General features: G+C 60.5%; 1 protein-coding gene across 9 annotated transcripts in view; it reads right to left on the bottom strand.

The window, feature by feature from the left end:
* Positions 1 to 436: 436 nt before the first annotated feature.
* Positions 437 to 18,043, bottom strand: part of ADAM33 (ADAM metallopeptidase domain 33) — a 32,295-nt gene continuing 14,688 nt past the window's right edge. The window contains exons 5-24 of one of the 9 annotated variants that reach the window (XM_085577303.1): positions 17,425 to 17,501; positions 16,698 to 16,884; positions 15,792 to 15,857; positions 15,634 to 15,705; positions 14,564 to 14,730; positions 13,692 to 13,776; positions 12,928 to 13,070; positions 10,861 to 11,038; positions 10,078 to 10,167; positions 9,267 to 9,462; positions 8,487 to 8,595; positions 7,621 to 7,825; positions 6,654 to 6,731; positions 5,461 to 5,569; positions 5,015 to 5,159; positions 4,071 to 4,161; positions 2,642 to 3,050; positions 2,223 to 2,386; positions 1,932 to 1,949; positions 437 to 1,527 (exon numbers count right to left, since the gene is read on the bottom strand). In XM_085577303.1, the coding sequence (XP_085433429.1) occupies positions 1,447 to 1,527; positions 1,932 to 1,949; positions 2,223 to 2,386; positions 2,642 to 3,050; positions 4,071 to 4,161; positions 5,015 to 5,159; positions 5,461 to 5,569; positions 6,654 to 6,731; positions 7,621 to 7,825; positions 8,487 to 8,595; positions 9,267 to 9,462; positions 10,078 to 10,167; positions 10,861 to 11,038; positions 12,928 to 13,070; positions 13,692 to 13,776; positions 14,564 to 14,730; positions 15,634 to 15,705; positions 15,792 to 15,857; positions 16,698 to 16,884; positions 17,425 to 17,501 (2,670 nt within the window). In that variant the 3' untranslated portion in view covers positions 437 to 1,446. Of the gene's footprint in view, positions 1,528 to 1,931; positions 1,950 to 2,222; positions 2,387 to 2,641; positions 3,357 to 4,070; positions 4,165 to 5,014; positions 5,160 to 5,460; positions 5,570 to 6,653; positions 6,732 to 7,620; positions 7,826 to 8,486; positions 8,596 to 9,266; positions 9,463 to 10,077; positions 10,168 to 10,860; positions 11,039 to 12,927; positions 13,071 to 13,691; positions 13,777 to 14,563; positions 14,731 to 15,633; positions 15,706 to 15,791; positions 15,858 to 16,697; positions 16,885 to 17,424; positions 17,502 to 18,043 lie in introns of those variants that run through there. The other 8 variants (XM_085577306.1, XM_085577304.1, XM_085577305.1 and 5 more) reach the window with 8 other exon arrangements.

Here is an 18,043-nt window from a genome sequence, read left to right on the forward strand (position 1 = left end):
GCCCCGCTGTGCAGCAGCCCTGAGGCACAACGGGGGCTCTGCCCACCCCTCCCCAGCCTGGAGAGCTCAGCCTGAGCCCCCAGATCCAGTGTGACCCAGTGTGACACTGTGTGACCCAGTGTGACCCAGTGGCACTGTGACCCAGTGTGACAGTGTGTGACCCAGTGTGACCCAGTGGCACTGTGACACAGTGTGACAGTGTGTGACCCAATATGTGACCCAGTGTGACACTGTGTGACCCAGCGTGACCCAGCCCAGAGCTCTGAGTGCCACATCCAGGCCTTCCTTGGACACCTCCAGGAATGCGCACCGCAAACCTCCCTGAGCAGCCCCTTCCAGTGCCTGACCAGCGCTTCCATGGAGAAATTCCTCCTGAAGATGCTGCAGGGAAGGCTCAGGGGACAGGGAGCAAGGAAAGAGCCAGAGGAGCCAGGGGACTTTTCAAAGTCTTTGTTGTCATCTCAGACCCTGATCGAGCCGCAGGTCAAGTCACAGGAAAGTGGCACAAACTGTGCAGGTCAACAGCACCTTGGACGGAGGGTTGGGAGGCCCTGCCAAGAATCCCTTTGTCAAACCTCACAACAGCCCTGTGAGGTAGGAAACACCCCCGATGGGGGACTGAGGCACAGAGAAATGCAGCGGCTTGGCCGAGGCTTGGGACAAGCCAGTGGCACGGGCAGGAGTTCTCCTGCTCTTGTTCCCGGCTCCTTCCCCTTGGAGCGAGAGCGGCTCCCGGAGCCTCTGCTGGGCTTGGCCCAGGAGCAGGGAATGGGCAACGTTGTGAGGGCTCCCGAGCCCCTCAAAAGCACCCTGGGAAGCAGCTGCCACTGGCACCTGGGGCATTCAAACATTCCCAGAGAGTTTCTCCTTCCAGGTGACCCCAGGATCGTCACCGCTTTTCCTTGTGCAATCGGACAGGAGGTCAGGAGGAGCCTGAGAACTTGGATCCTTCATGGAAACGTCCCAGCACTGCGTGCCCAGTCCAGACTGGGCACCGGGTTTCTGTCCTGGCAGACGTGCCCCCGGGATGATGCCCAGCGAGGAGCTGCTGGGGCTGGGACTCGCAGGCCTGGAGGAGGAGGAGGAGGAGGAGGTAGCTGCAAGGACATCACGCTGTCACCAGATATTCCGTGGGTGGGGATGGTCACTCCCCCAGTCACCCATCCCAGCCCGTGTGCAATGTCAGAAGAACTGAAGCTGGGAGGGAAACTGGCCAGGAAGCAGTGCCAAGAGCTGTGGTGGGATTTCTGTCATGGAAGCCCCACCTCCAACCAACCCCTGGTCCAGCCATGGTACCGATGTCCCCTGTCCACCCCACCACTACAGTTTGTGTGCTGAGTACAAATTCTGTCTTACAAAAATAGTCCTCTGGTATCAAAAGGGTTACTAAAACAAGAGGAACGGGAGAGCCCTGTGGCCACAGCAGTGCAAATCAGGAGAGCCAGCTCAGGAAGGGTGGGTGGCTCCTGGGACTGTCACTTCTTTGAGGAGAAGGAGGTGGACTGGACTTTGATGGCTGGGACTGGCCTGGAGCAAGAGGAAAGAGAAAGGAGACGAGTGGTTTGAGTGCAGCACCCACGAGCCCCACCAGCACCCTCCCCAGCTCAGGAGCTCCTCCACGGACACGGCCCCAGTCTGGCTGTCAGGAGTGGGCCCCGAGGCCCCGCTGCCCCACACCCAGAGCGTTCAGCAGTGCAGGGAGCTGGGAGCAGGAGTGGCACTCTAAAGGACTTGGGCTTTACCTCCCAACTCCAAACTGCACAACCCCCACCCTCCATTCCCTGGGGCACAGGTGCCCGTGCTGGGGTGCCCGAGGGACCGTGTCCTGCTGATCCAGGAGCCCCCGGGAAGGTGGATTGATCCCCATTGCCCAGCCCAGTGCTTGCCCAAAGCCACCCCACCACAGGGCTCTACAGATGTTCTCTACTCACCTCTGAGGTGGCATCGGTCTGCAGGAGGAAAGATGAGAGAGCATCAGCATCCCTCCCTTCTGTCCCTCATCCCCAGCAGCCCCAGCAGCTCCCTCCAGGCGCTGGGCTGGGAGGCCAGGGGCACTCCCAGGGGCTGGCATCTCCCTCCCATGGCACCTTCCACCACACCTGGGCCTCCCTCTGCCACTCCTGGTGGCTGCAGCCCTTTGGGGTGTCCCTCCCACGGGACCCCCAGTGCCCCCCAGCCGGACCCAGCTCTGGGGGACACCCAGCTCCTCCCTCCCTGCTCACTTGGACGGCCTCGTGGGGTGGCTGGAGCCGCTCTTCCCCAGCACGCTGAAGTTGGTAGGAGGGACCATGACCAGCAGGGTCTGTCCGTGGGCAGGGGGCAGCTCCTTGGCCAGGAGGGGACTCCCCGGCAGCGGCCGGCGCGGGGGCTGCTGCTTCGGGACCACCTGGGATCACAAAGGGAACAGGCAGAACCCTTAGAGGAACATCCAGGGAGCCCTCAAACCTCCCTCCCGTGCAGAGCTGGGAAGTTTCAAAGCACAGAACACCCAAAAAAACCTTAAAACACCTCAGATGTGACGGGCTTCCTGCAATTAGCACAGGTCCAGCCTCAGGGGCTGAGACAGCTCCTCAGCAGAGCCCAGCCCGAGCCCAGGCAGCACCCGGGAGCCCCCCTGGTCTGGGGGCACAGCAGAGCTCACCTGTGGGCTCCTCACGGGGCTGCAGGGAAGAGGCTTCTTCGGAGCAGGGAGCTTGGCCTGGGAGGCGCCGGCTTTGGCAGGGACCAGGGGTGATCTGCTGGCCGGGGGAGGGGGCCTGGCGGGTCTGGGGTCTCTGGGGCGGGGGGGGATGGAGTGGGGAGCCGGGCGAAGCGGGTGCACGACGTTGACGGGCTGAGAGCCGGGCGGGGCAGCGCCGGCTTTGGGGAGGAACGCGGTCCGTGGACCCTGCTGTGAGAAGGAGAAAAGCACAGCTGGGGGACATCCTCGGGCTGCTTCTCCTGCAGAAAAGCAAGGCTGGGAACATTCTGTAGGAGCATCCTTGGGCTGCTTCTCCTGGAGAAAAGCAAGGCTGGGAACATTCTGGTGGAGCATCCTTGGGCTGCTTCTCCTGCAGAAAAGCAAGGCTGGGAACATTCTGGTGGAGCATCCTTGGACTGCTTCTCCAGGAGAAAAGCAAGGCTGAGGAACATCCTCAGGCTGCCTTCTGGGCGTGAACAGCAGATGTCCCCTCCAGGCCTGGGTTCTCGGGAGCTGCAGGAGGACCACTGGGACCACTTTCTGGGGCCACCACTCTCACCATCCCACCCAAAAGCTGCACGGGGTCAGTGGTGAAGCTGGCAGTGTTGATGGCTGGATTGGATGCTCTTAGATACGGACATCAGAGGGCATTTCCAACCTTCCTGATTCCGTGGTTCTGTGTTTGTTACCATGGGAACACACAGGCATGAGAAGGGTGCTGGAGATCCAGAGCAGGGTCAGCTCTGCTGGATCCACACCAGATTTCCAGCAGATGAGAGACACCCAAAAATGAATTCTTCCTAAATTCAGCCCTAGTGCCCAAAAAGCACCAATGCAGGCTAGAAGTTAAAAATTCACTGAAGTGTGCTACAGGATAAATAAAAGAACTAGAAAACGAGGGAATAACCAAATGAAGGAATAACCAAACCTGCAGGAGCCAAGAGCAATGACCCGAGAAGGAAGAACAGGACACCATAAATCAAACTACAAAGCCAAGTATCAACTTTGTTTGGATTTTGGGCTCATTAACATCAGAAAATACCACCCCCCACCCCCCAGCACAGGGCTGTGATCATCCCTCACTCTCATCTATCCCTTTTCCATATAGGAAATTTCCCAATGGAGGCTCCTGGCTATCACCAGGGGAGTTTGAGCTCAACAAACTCAGTTTTAGGAGGGATGAGCTCAGTGCAGACATGAGGCAGGACCAGCACAGGGCACCAGGGCTTGCCCAGTTCCTGGGAGCAGGTGTGAAATCCACAGGCTTCACATCCCAGCAGGGAATCAAACCTGGCAGCTGAGCTACCCCAACCTTAGTGAGTTATCCTGACCTTGGTGAGTTATCCCTGACCTCAGTGAGTGATCCTGACCTTGGTGAGTTTTCACTGACCTTAGTGGGGTGGCTGGAAGCTGAAATGTTCCTCAGGGTGAAAGCAGCTTTGGGATGGGCACTGCTCGACTTCCGCCCCGTGGATTTGTTCCTGCTGGGAATTAGGGAAATGGCAAAATAAAGCAACCAGGGGAGCAACAGCTGCCTCAAAAGCAGGTTTGGGGAGGAACGCGGCGTCAATTAACGCCCTGTGTCAATTAACTTCTCATTAACAGCCAGCCCTCACTGATGGGCAGCAGGAATGGTCAGTGTGGAGCAGGGATGGTCAGTGTGGGACAGGGATGGTCAGTGTGGGACAGGGATGGTCAGTGTGGAGCAGGGATGGTCAGTGCGGGACAGGGATGGTCAGTGCGGGACAGGGATGGTCAGTGTGGGACAGGGATGGTCAGTGTGGAGCAGGGATGGTCAGTGCGGGACAGGGATGGTCAGTGCGGGACAGGGATGGTCAGTGTGGGACAGGGATGGTCAGTGCAGGACAGGGATGGTCAGTGCGGGACAGGGATGGTCAGTGCGGGACAGGGATGGTCAGTGTGGGACAGGGATGGTCAGTGCGGGACAGGGATGGTCAGTGTGGGACAGGGATGGTCAGTGCAGGACAGGGATGGTCAGTGTGGGACAGGGATGGTCAGTGCGGGACAGGGATGGTCAGTGTGGGACAGGGATGGTCAGTCTGAGATGGGCAGCCTGCAAGGAATGAGAATTGTCCTTGACACCAGGCCACCTCCACCCCTCCCTGGGATTGTTCTGTCCAGAGGACCATCCACGTCCTGGGCTCAGGGAATTGCTGGGAGCCTTGGATTTCCAGGAAAAGCTGCTGAGACCCCAGAGCAGGTCTCACAGCGCAGCAGGGTCCGTGCAGCTCCCGCAGACCCCCCAGGCCGGGTGCAGCAGGTCCCAGGCTGCACTGGGAGCTGGGCAGAGAAGGTTTGGGGTGCCCCACACACCTGCAGGCCCCCCGGAGGCGGGTCTCCTTGATCCACCTGCTGAGCAGGGAGTTCTCCTGGCGGTACCAGTAGGAGAGGCTCAGCGCCAGGGCGGGCAGCAGGAACAGGGAGATGACAGCGAGGGCGATCAGGATGGACTCGTGGTCTGCCAGGGGAAGCACACGGACAAGTGAGGGACTGGGACAGCCACCGGCCTCTGGCCTGGCTCGGTGGACGTGGTGACCCCATCTGCCCATTCCTGGTGGGCCGAGCTGGAGACATGCCTGCTGGTCCCAGCTCCAGGAAGGGAGCGGGCCCTCGGTGGCCTCTGGTGGCAATGGGTGGCCACCAAGCAGCCAGAGCTGGGCACAGACGGTGGGGCAGCCCAGACAGGCCCCAGGCAGCCCCTCTGGAAGCAGCCAACCCTCCCCTGGCACCTCGGGGCATGGGGACAAGCTGTGACTCACTGTGGCTCTGCACGGGGCCACTGTCCACGCTGCCACCCAGGCCCGGCTTCTCGCAGAACGGGGGTGCCCAGCCGGGGTCACAGTGACAGTTCTTGTTGCTGTTGCACACCTGGGGACACAGGAGAGGCTTGGACACCAGCAGGGGTGTGTGGCAGTGATGGTCCATAGGGCAGGAATGAACAGATGGTGACACGAGTCTGGGCTGAAGAAGCTTCACCCCTGACAATGCTCCCCCTTGGACATAACAGGATCCTGGAATGGTTTAGGTGGAAAGGACCTTAAAGGTCCTCCAGTGCCACCCCTGCCATGGCAGGGACACCTCCCACTGTCCCAGGTCACTCCAAGCCCTGTCCAACCTGGCCTTGGACATTCCAAGGATCCAGGGGCAGCCCCAGCTGCTCTGGGCACCTGTGCCAGGGCCTCACACCCTGCCAGGTAACAGTTCCCGCCCAAGATCCCATCTACATCTCTTCTTTCAGTTTGAAGCCATTCCCCCTGGTCCTGTCACTATCTGCCCATGGAAAAATGACCCCCTCTCTTTTTTATAAGCCCCTTTCAGTGCTGGGAGGTGCCAGAAGGTCTCTCCAGAACCTTCTCATCTCCAGGCTGAGCAGCTCCAGCTCTGAGAGCCTTAACCTTGCTGGGCAGAACAAAAGGGTAGGTGTGGGTGTTTTACCTGTCCCAAAAGGGTAAAGCAGATGTTTTACCTGCCACATCCTCAACCCAGCAGGAGTTCCCACAGCAGTTCCTGATGCCTCATCTGACAAAGCCCTGCCCTCCACAGAGCTCAAACCTCTGTAACCTTTCAGCTTTGGAGAACTGAGCAGAGAGCTTTGGTGTCTCCTCCCACTCCTGAACCATTTCCCTGCCTTTCTGCTGTCCCAGTTCTCCTTCCAACTCTTGTTTTGCTCTCGGGGGGACCAGGCACCTGCTCTGAGCTCCAAACACTCTCCAGCTCAAATCAGACCCTGATCCAAGTTTTGCAGATGGTCCTTGCAGCACAACCCATCTTCTTCCTCTCTCTTGGGCTTGGGTGAGCCAAGGTCCCGGCCCAGCCCCACCTGGGGCTGAGGCACAGACGGGTCTGAGAGGCACAAATGCTCTGGGTGGCAGGGCCCATCCCCGTGGGACACGTCTGGTTTGGCTCCGAGCCCTGCCCTCGTCCCAGTGCCAGCAGTGCCAGCAGGGCTCACCCCGTGGCCGTGGCAGCGGGACACGCACTTCTCCAGCTCAAACAGGGACGCGTTCTGGCACCGCCGGTCCTTGCACACCTGGGAGGGAACGAGGGCTGTGGTCAGAGAGGGACCCGGGACAGGGCACTGGTGGCACTGGTGGGGGCTCTCCAAAGGATCTGACTGCTGGAAAATGCGGGGTGGTGAAATCACACAGCTCCAGCCAAGGGATTCCACTCCCATTCCCTATCCAGAGCCCAGCCACCACCACTCCCAGCCCACCTCCTGGAGAAGCCATTTCCCATTTGGCCCTAAAACCCAGGCACTGGCCAAAATAAACAATGCTGGATTTCAGAACTGGCCATATTTCCTCATGAAAATGTCACCGTTTTGGCCTTCCCAAAGAAAATTCCACTGTTAAAATGCCAAACAGGGAAGGCTGTGTCTCCACAGCCAGCTTCCCCTGGAACACATCCCTCCTTCCCTGTCCTTCACCAGCCTCTGCCCTCTCTCAGCTCAACTGGCCCCCTCCAAAGTCCTTGAGATGCAGGGGCTGCAGAGACCAATGCCCAGTTGGCACTGGGTTTGTCACGCTGACTCCTGGCAGAGATCTCCTGTTTCCTCTGGGAAACAATCTTCTCATAGGAGGGAACCTCATCCATCAAATCCTGGGGCAATTCCCAATGGGCTTGCTCCATTCTGACCTGATTTAGTGAAGAAGCTTGGAGGGCACAGAGAACAATCTGGTGGCCTAAACATGACTGCACATCTGGTGATGCCCACAAATGCCCCGGCTGAGAAGAACCTGGTGGCCTATAAACACCTGGTGGCAGCAGTCACGGTGTCACCGAGACAACGTCTGCAGGAGGGGAAGGAGCCGCTCCCAGGGCTGGCTGTGAGCAGGGAAGAGCCACGTGCACCCTGGAGCTGGGTCAGAGCCCGGAGAAGGTGCCCCGCAGCAGAGCCCAGGGCAGGAAGGGGCACTCACCATCCCATCCCCGCACTTGGTGCCCGTCAGGACCAGCCCAGGGTCGGACAGGTCCTCCTGGTCGTCCTTGGCGCTGTAGACGAAGGTGCCCCGGCACTTGACCTCGCGGCCCTTGAAGCGGATCGTGGTGTCGATGGACACCGTGTTGGTGCCCTGCGGCTTCTTGGCAGAGCTCTGGCACTGGATCTTCCCACACATGGCATCCCTGCAGCGGGCACGGCCGAGGGCAGCTGGGACGGGGGCAGCAGCCCCCAGCCCCACCATCCCACACCTGGGGGCTCATTCCCACTGGATTCAGGGCCAGGCTGGAGAGGCTCAGCAGGTTAAATCATGGACAGCACAGAAACAATGGAGGGAACTGAACTGAACCGAGAACTTGGGTGTCTCCTCCCACTCCCTGAACCATCTCCCTGCCTTTCTGCCATCCCAGTTCTCCTCCCAATTCTTGTTTTGCTCAGGGGGACCAGCCAGAGGTAGGGGAAGCTCTAAAATCCCTGGAATCACTGGGAACACCAGAGAGCACACCCTCCCTGAACTGGGAGAGCACACCCTCCCTGAACAGCATCTCCACCTGGCACGGGCTTTGATTTCCCACCAGGCTGGGCTGGGAGCTGCTTGTGGTGGCACAACAGGATCACAGGATGGCTTAGGCTGGAAAACACCTGGCGACCACCCAGTCCCAGCTCCCAGCAGCGATGAGGACAGAGCCCAGGAGGACCTGGTGGCTTCCTGGCATACAAAACAGGGCTGGCCCAAGGGCTGATGCCTGAGGCTGAGGCAGGGCCCTCCCAGTGGCGTGGCAGGGGTGGCAGGGGCAGCTGTGGGTGCGGGAGGGGACACGGGGACACCACCAGCGCTGCGCCCACCTCTTGTCACACTTGACGTAGCGGCCCTGGCTGTCCTTGCCGCAGTTGCCGTAGGTGTTCCCTGCCATGTTCACGTCCTGGAAACAGGCGTCGGGCGCCGGCCACGCTCCTGCACACAGGGACAGCTCTGGGCACGGCGGGCAGCAGGCAGGGACCCGACACAGGAGCAGGGGATGCTCATGCAGGGACCCGACACAGCAGCAGCAGGGGATGCTCATACAGGAACCCCAGGCAGGAGCAGCAGCAGGAGATGCTCATGCAGGAACCCGACACAGGAGCAAGAGATACTCATGCAGGGACCCGACACAGGAGCAGGAGATGCTCATGCAGGAACCCGACACAGGAGCAGGATATGCTCATGCAGGGACCCGACACAGGAGCAGGAGATGCTCATACAGGAACCCCAGGCAGGAGCAGCAGGGGATGCTCATGCCAAAAACACCATGGAAAGGTCTCCCAAGAGCTGCTGCTGTGCGTGCCAGGACAGGGACAGGAGGGATGAAATTCCCTTTTTTCTGGAGTCTTGTGGAGCATTTTGGTCAGAGAATGGTTTGGGTTAGGAGACCTTAAACCAACCCAGTGCCACCCTGCCGTGGCAAGGACCCCTCCCACTGTCCCAGGCTGCTCCAACCCCAGTGCCAGCCTGGCCTGGGACACCCCAGGGATCCGGGCAGCCCCAGCTGCTCTGGGCACCCGTGCCAGGGCCCCGTGCAGCAGCCCAGCCCCACGGGGACCCCCGGGCTGGTGCTGGGAGGGGAAGCTCGGGGGGCCGGCACTGACCTGGCCCCCAGAGCTGCACGCACTGCTGCTGGTGCGTCATGCACATGCCGTTGCTGCAGTAGGCCTGGCCGCGGGCGCAGGAGGAGCCGTCCAGCAGGTACACGTTGGCCGGGCAGTACGGGGAGGCGCCCGTGCAGAACTCCGGCAGGTCGCAGGAGCCCGCCGCTTCCCGGCACACCGTCCCGGCCACCTTCAGCTGCGGGGACACGGCACAGGGCACTCGCCAGCACAGGGGCACCGGGTGCCTCCTGGCACAGCTGGCCACTGTCACATCTGACGGGTCCCTGTGGGGCTCTGGGGCTGCCGGGGTACAGGGACACAGTCCTCAGCACCAAGCTGCCAGAGGGAATTCTCCTGGAGAGGCAGTTTGGAAAACAGTCTGGAGGGACAGGACACAGGAATGGCTCCCACTGCCATGGGGCGGGGATGGATGGGATATTGGGAATTAGGAATTGTTCCCTGGCAGGGTGTGAGGCCCTGGCACAGGGTGCCCAGAGCAGCTGGGGCTGCCCCTGGATCCCCAGCAGTGCCCAAGGCCAGGCTGGACACTGGGGATGGAGCAGCCTGGGACAGTGGGAGGTGTCCCTGCCATGGCAGGGCTGGCCCTGGGTGGCTCTGACGTCCCTTCCAGCCCAGCCCATTCCATGATTCACCTGCAGACACAAGGTTAGACATGAACCCTGCACATTGGGCACAAGGAGCCTGGACAAACACACAAACAGCACGGGAGTTCCCAGGGAGCAGCAGGGCTGGGTCTGCACCTCATCCCCTGGGCACAGGGTGGGCAGGCGTGGGCAGGCTGGGCTCTCACCTTGCAGCTGTGGCAGCAGTCGCCGTGGGCACACTGGGCCCCCTCCTTGAGCGTGCAGTTGTGAGCGTTGCAGCAGGGGTTGGTGCATTCCTGCGTGGAGAGGACAGCTCTGTGGGCAGGGGCTCCATCCCCCCCAGCACTGCCCCAGCCCCTTCTCCACCCATCCCAGCATCGCCCTTCTCATCCTGCAAGCGGGGAAACCGAGGCATAGAGGGCAGGGGGAAGTCAAGAAGTCATCAGGACTGGGATGAACAGATTCAGGAGGGTGGGACTGGGAAAAGCCCTTGGGATGGAGTCCCTGTGGTGACAGCAAACCCTTCCCTTGGAAATGCCCTGTGCAGGAATTTCCTCAGCTGAGGTGGGCTGCAGGAGGGTCACTCTGTCCCTCCAGATCCCAGCAGGGGTTTGTTTTGTCCCTCCAGGTCCCAGGAGGAACCCCTGTCCCTCCAATCCAGGAGGGGTTCATTTTGTCCCTCCAATCCAGGAGGGGTTCATTTTGTCCCTCCAGGTCCCAGGAGGAACCCCTGTCCCTCCAATCCAGGAGGGCTTCATTTTGTCCCTCCACGTCCCAGGAGAACCCCTGTCCCTCCAATCCAAGAGGGGTTCATTTTGTCCCTCCAATCCAGGAGGGGTTCATTTTGTCCCTCCAATCCCAGGAGAACCCCTGTCCCTCCAATCCAGGAGGGGTTCATTTTGTCCCTCCAGGTCCCAGGAGGAAGCCCTGTCCCTCCAATCCAGGAGGGGTTCATTTTGTCCCTCCACGTCCCAGGAGAACCCCTGTACCTCCACCTCCCCGCAGTCGCAGTCCTCCCCCTCCTCGCGGAAGCCGTTGCCACATTTCCGTGCCACCACCAGGTCCTTGGTGTCGGGCAGGTTGAAGAGGCACATTCCCCCTCCCTTCTGGAAGTAGTTCTCCAGCTGCCTCCTGCTGCAGGAGCTGAACACGCGAGGGAAGGGGTGCCTGCGGGGACAGGGCGGGAGCAGGGCCAGGAGAGGGTGGGAAATCAGTGAGAACTGGGAATTAGGACATGGCCGAACTGGCACAAACCCTCCCCTGGGCAGCTTCCCCATTGTCACTGAGCCCAGGAACATCTGCCACCCCAGCTGGCACAGCCAGACCAACAGCCAGGGGACAGCTGCGAACCCCAAATCCTCAGGAACGGGATGGGGGCAGGCAGAGCCTCTGTCCATCACCCCTGGGGCATCAACCCCTCCTGAGACTGGCACCCCAGGTGTGACCCAGCCCCCTCAGCACTGCTGCAGAGGTCACCTCTGCCCTGGGACACCGCAGACCCCCCAGCCCGCCCAGGGCAGGTCCCCACACCTGCAGGGCCCCCTGCTCCCCAAAGCAAACCCCTTCCTGTTCTCACTGAGCACAGCAGGAAACACCACCTGTGCCACCAAAACACCCCGCAGCCGAGACGGGGGAAAATCACTTAAAGAAATATGGAAAAGAAACACCAAAAAGGACCCAGAGAGCAGCAAAAACTAAAACAGTCAGAGCCTACAATGTGTAGGAACTCAGTAAGGAACTAAGTGAGGAACAGGAGAAACACTCTTTTTCCACAGAACCTCTGAGCAAGATTCTTCTCTGATTTCACCATTTGTGGGGTTTCAGTGGTTTATGAAGAAGAAGGAAGCATTTCCCCCTTCTTTGAAACAGTTTCATTTCCTCTAAAAGCTGAAAAATATTTTCATATCAGGACATCTCATTCTCAAGATGACTCAGAGGATATTTTTTAAAAGTGGTTTTGAAATCTCTTGAGCTGGAGGGAAACTTTAAGTGCCTGCAGGTTGTGGAGGCTGAGCAAGCCAAGGTACCCTATATGTATTTATATATATTCACATACATGGCTGTGCAAACAGGGAGAGGCTGAACACAGCCAGAAATGTGCTTTTCCCACCACAACCTGCCCAGGCAGAGGGTGAATCCTGTGGGACCAACGCCAGGGTCTGGCAGCCCTGCAACCACAAGTGGGGTCCCACTGCCCCTTCCCAATTGGAAGAGCAGGTGGGTTCAAACAATGGGGAGCAAACAGCTGCTTCTGCTCAGGGCAGGCATGTCTGGGATGAGTGTAAGCTCAGGAGGTGGAAAACCCAAAGGGAGAAGGACTCTGGAAAGGAAACTGGCACCAACCACATGGATTATGAAACCCACCCAGTGCCACCAATCCACGGCAGGGACACCTCCCACTGCCCCAGGTGCTCCAGCCCCAGTGTCCAACCTGGCCTTGGGCACTCCAGGGATCCAGGGGCAGCCCCAGCAAATCTGGGAATTCCAGCCCAGCCCCTCCCCACCCTCCCAGCCAGGAATTCCTTGCCAAGATCCCAGCCCAAGCTGCCCTTTCCCAGTGGGAGCCATTCCCTGGCTCCTGTCCCTCTGTCCCTTGTCCCCAGTCCCTCTCCAGCTCTCCTGGAGCCCCTCCAGGCCCTGCAAGGGGCTCTGAGCTCTGCCTGGAGCCTTCCCTTCTCCAGGAGAGCATTCCCAGCTCTGCCAGCCTGGCTCCAGAGCAGAGGTGACAACATTCCCTGCCCGCTCCCACCTGCACACAGACCCACAGCCCCACAGCCTGCTGGGGCACTGGGACACAGCCAGGGCACTGGGGACACAGCCAGGGCTCTGGGGACACAGCCATTGCCCTGGGGACACAGCCAGGGCACTGGGGACACAACCCGGGCTCTGGGACACAGCCAGGGCTCTGGGGACACAGCCATTGCCCTGGGGACACAGCCAGGGCTCTGGGGACACAATCCAGGCTCTGGGGACACAGCCATTGCCCTGGGGACACAGCCTGGGCACTGGGGACACAACCCGGGCTCTGGGACACAGCCGGGGCCAGCAGCACTCACCCCGTGGCTGCTGCCATGACACAGCCACCCTGCTCGGGGGTGGCCTCCACGCAGCAGCCCGCGGTGTCGTGGACCATGCCGAAGTTGTGGCCGATCTCGTGGGCCATGGTGGCAGCGGCCCCGATGGGCTGCTCCGCGTGGTCCTGCCCGGGGAGGGACGTGTCAGCACAGCCAGCAGCGAGGGACAGGGCTGAGCCAGAGCAGGGAGCGGGGCTGGGCACGGGAGGGACCCCGCGGCCCCGGGATGCAGCTGGGGGCCATGGCAGGAGGGGCTGGAGGAAGGTTTGTGGCAGGAGTGGGGTTTGGTCTCCTGATATTCCCATGTGGGACTGCTGGGAAGCTCTTGGCTGGAGCCAACTGCTTAAAACCCGGGGCACATCCCAAACCCCAGAAACCTGGGTGCCCCCACCACCCTGCCCAGGGATCAAGGGTCACCAAGGCCACCGTGACCACCCCAGCATGCCCAGGGCCACCATCAGGAGGAGGAGAAGTTATCTGGGCAGAAATCCAGAGAGCAGAAGCAGGGAACAGGGAGAGGCTCCTCAGCACGAGGGACAGGAGCAGCACAGGAGATCCCAGCGCTGCTGCCAACTCAGAGCTGGGGGTGGGAGACCTTCAGCAGCCCCTTCTCACCCCCTGTGCCCCTGGCCAGCACATCAGGGGTCAGGGGCTACATCACCCCTCACCTTCAGGCTGCACCCCAACCCCATGCCCAGCCTCAGGGGCTGCAGGCCGGGGTGGCACAGGGACCCCAGCCCCCTTACCACGCTGACCCCTCCGGAGTTATCGGCGCTGCACATCCCCTCCAGCGGGGCCATTCCGATGGTGGTGCCCCCGAAGGTCTTCCCTCTGCCCGGGCAGGAGGACAGGGCCCGCTCAGCAGCGGGGTCAGGAGACCCAGCCCGGCGGGGAGCCCCCGCCTGCTGCCCCCAGCCCAGCACCCAGCACCCAGCCCAGCACCGAGCCCTCAGCCCAGCACCCAGCCCAGCCCAGCACCCAGCCCAGCCCAGCACCCAGCCCAGCCCCCAGCCCAGCATCCAGCCCAGCACCCAGCCCAGCACCCAGCACCCATCACAGCACCCAGCCCAGCCCCCAGCCCAGCACCCAGCACCCAGCCCAGCACCCAGCACCCAGCACAGCACCCAGCACCCAGCACCCAGCCCAGCACCCAGCACCCAGCGCCCAGCACCCAGCCCAGCACCCAGCCCAGCCCAGCACCCAGCACCCAGCCCCCAGCACCCAGCCCAGCCCCTAGCCCAGCCCCCAGCCCAGCACCCAGCCCAGCCCCTAGCCCAGTCCCCAGCCCCCAGCCCAGCACCCAGCCCAGCCCCCAGCCCAGCACCCAGCACCCAGCCCAGCCCCCAGCCCAGCACCCAGCACCCAGCCCAGCACCCAGCACCCAGCCCAACCCCCAGCACCCAGCACCCAGCCCAGCCCCCAGCACCCAGCCCAGCACCCAGCCCAGCACCCAGCCCCCAGCCCAGCACCCAGCACCCAGCGCCCAGCACCCAGCCCAGTCCCCAGCACCCAGCCCAGCCCCTAGCCCAGTCCCCAGCACCCAGCCCAGTCCCCAGCCCAGCACCCAGCCCAGCACCCAGCACCCAGCCCCCAGCCCAGCACCCAGCCCAGCACCCACGTCAGCAGCTGGGCGTTGTCGTGCTTCTTGCGCGCCCTCAGCGACCTCCGCCACTGCAGGAAGGCCCAGAGCGTGGCGTTGGCGTCGCTGCTCACCGCGCACTGGTCCCGCTCCGTCCACACCTCCAGCCCGATCAGGGCCACCTTGATGTTCAGCAGCCTGTAGAACTGCAGGGGGCACAGCTGCAGGGTGGGCACTGGAACTCCCTGGGCACCCTCCTCCCTGCTGGCGTTACCGCTGGTGGGCTGTCCCCCTGTTCTTTTGGAACTCTTCTAAAAGTGTTCTATACCTTTTAATGTTTACATATTTCTACTAGAATTCGCACGCACTATCATGTAAATAATTGTTTTACACTCTTCTTTGTGAAAAAATTGATAAACTGTTAGTTTAACCAGAGTAGTTAGAGAAGTGGCAATTTCATCTTCCAAACCACTGTCACTTTTAGAATTCTATATATTACAAGATCAAAAATAAAGTTCCCTCCTTTTACTCTTTTCCCCTCCTTTACATCCAGCGTACGTGTGTGAGTTATTCCGCGCTGTAGTGCGACAGTGGCTCCTGTTTCCCTCTGGCTGTGTGACTCCAGAACACAGCTGAGCCAAATCCACCTGCAAGCAGGGGCTCCACAGGGAAGGTGTGGGCACAGGAGCCAGTCAGGGCGGCACGAGGACATTCAGTGACAACACCTCAGCGTGTCCCTTCCTTGCCAGGGATGCCGGCACCGATGCCAGGCAGGGCCAGCGAACCTTCCCTGCTGAGCTCAGCCCAGGGTGACAAAGCCCTTCCCACCATTGCTCAGAGAGCTCCTGAGCTCCTTCACGGGTGGCCAAGCCCTGGCACAGCTGCCCAGGACAGGGGTGCAGTCCCCATCCCTGACGGGATTTAAAGCCATTGCATGTGGCACTCGGGGACATGCTCAGTGGTGGCCTTGGCAGTGCTGGGGAATGACTGGACTCGAAGGCCTTGAAGACGCTTTCTGGCCTTAACGATGCCATAATTCGGTGATTCCTTGTCCTGGTGACCCGGGGACAGTCCCTGAGGGCCACACAAGGGTCTGGCAGGTCCCTCACCTTGTCCACGTAGTTTGCGATCTCCACGATGCGCTGCTTGGTGTGGCCCAGGTTGAGGTTCTGGTTCCTGTACTGCAGAGAGAGGAGGATGGGGAAGGGCCAGGGGGTAAATCCAGGGCAGACAGACAGGGACCCAGGGTTTCTGCCCCAGCACTCACCAGGGTGTGATCAGCAACGATGAAGAGCTCCATGTACTTCATGGTCCTCCAGGCGTCCCTCCTGGCCTGCAGGCAGACACAGGGCTCAGCAAAGAGGGGCAGCCCTTGGCTCTGGGCACCCTCCAGATGCCACAGAGCTGCTCAGGAGGTACAGCTGAGAGGGGAAACTGAGGCACAAGGTGACAGAACATTTGGGTGGCTCCAAATGACCTCACGTCACATCCCACACCGTAAGATGCAGCACCGAGACCCGAGCCAGGCATCCTCTGGGGTCTCCTGCCCGAAGTCAAGCCACGCAAGCCACCCACAGACCCTCCCATGCCACCTGCCTGCACAGCCTGCCCAGCTGCCGGGGACACGGGAGCTGTCAGCAGTGCCAAGAGCCCCTCCCAGGCCTCTGCCTGTCCCCAGACAGATCCTGTGTGATTTACCCACGAGAATTTACCTCTGAGGATTCACCTGTGAGGATTTACCCGTGAGGATTTAACCGTGAGGATTTACCTGAGTGGATTTACCCGAGTGGATTTGCCCATGAGTATTTACCCCTGAGGATTCACCCTGAGGATTTACCCTGAGGATTTACCCATGAGTATTTACCCCTGAGGATTCACCCCTGAGGATTCACCCGTGAGGATTCACCCTGAGGATTCACCCTGAGGATTTACCCGTGAGAATTTACCCCTGAGGATTCACCCCTGAGGATTCACCCTGAGGGTTCACCCTGAGGATTCTCCCTGAGGATTCACCCTGAGGATTCTCCCTGAGGATTCTCCCTGAGGATTCACCCTGAGGATTTACCCCTGAGGATTCACCCTGAGGATTTACCCGTGAGAATTTACCCCTGAGGATTCACCCGTGAGGATTCACCCTGAGGATTCTCCCCGAGGATTCTCCCTGAGGATTTACCCGTGGGTGCCGTGGCTGGAAGAGCTGGGCGATGCCAGCGATGGTGCTGCCCAGGTCCTGGCCGTGCCCACAGGTGCCCCCCGGCATGGGCAGGTGCTCTGCTCGCTGGATGAGGTGGAGGCCTGGCTCAGGGGTCTCCAGGGGGCTCAGGTAGTAGCTGGTGTTGCTGCTCAGCACTATGAGGCCCCTGGGAATGGGAACAGCCCCGATGGCTCCCGTGGTGCTTCCGCCCAGGCTCCCCCAGCCCTGAGGCCCCATAAACTCGTGGCACATCAGCCTGGTCCTTGCACGACCTGGGGATTTCTGCCAAACAGCCCCAGGGACAAATAAACCCTGGGCACCCAAACCTCCCCCTTCAGAGCACAGAGCAAAGCTTGGTCTCTGGGGTGCAGGGACTTGCCCCTCCAGGGATAGAATTCCTGGGAATTTTATTCTTTCTCCCATCCCTATTCCTTCCCCCATTCCCTATTCCTTCCCCCATTTCCTGTTCCCCAATTCCCTGTTCCTCCATTCCCTATTCCTTATTTCCCTAGTCCCTATTTTCCCCATTCCCCATTCCCCTATTTCCAGTTCCTTCCCCCATTCCCTGTTCCCTCATACTGTATTCCCCATTCCCCATTCCCTGTTTCCCATTCCCCATTCCCCATTCCCCGTAGTCCCCGTTCCCCATTCTCCATTCCCCATTCTCTGTTTCCCATTCCCCATTCCCCGTTCCCTGTCCCCATACCGTATTCCCGAGCAGGTGCTGAGCACGACCCAGGAGCGGCGGTGGCCGCGGACGTGGCCGTGGTAGTGGCAGTGCTCCTGGAGAGAGACAGGGGAGGGACCGTCCTGAGCGGGCTGGAAAAGCAGCCCAATTCCATCTCCCCATTCCATCTCCCCATTCCATCTCCCCATTCCATCTCCCCATTCCATCTCATCTCCCCCATTCCATCTCCCCATTCCATCTCCCCCATTCCATCTCCCCATTCCATCTCATCTCCCCATTCCATCTCCCCATTCCATCTCTCCATTCCATCTCCCCATTCCATCTCCCCATTCCATCTCTCCATTCCATCTCCCCATTCCATCTCCCCCATTCCATCTCCCCATTCCATCTCCCCATTCCATCTCATCTCCCCCATTCCATCTCCCCATTCCATCTCCCCCATTCCATCTCCCCATTCCATCTCATCTCCCCATTCCATCTCCCCATTCCATCTCCCCATTCCATCTCCCCCATTCCATCTCCCCATTCCATCTCCCCATTCCATCTCCCCCATTCCATCTCCCCATTCCATCTCCCCCATTCCATCTCCCCCATTCCATCTCCCCATTCCATCTCCCCATTCCATCTCATCTCCCCA

Source organism: Lonchura striata, chromosome 4 (assembly GCF_050655825.1).
Source record: "Lonchura striata isolate lonStrDom1 chromosome 4, ASM5065582v1, whole genome shotgun sequence".
In the NCBI taxonomy this organism is placed as follows: Eukaryota; Metazoa; Chordata; class Aves; order Passeriformes; family Estrildidae; genus Lonchura; species Lonchura striata.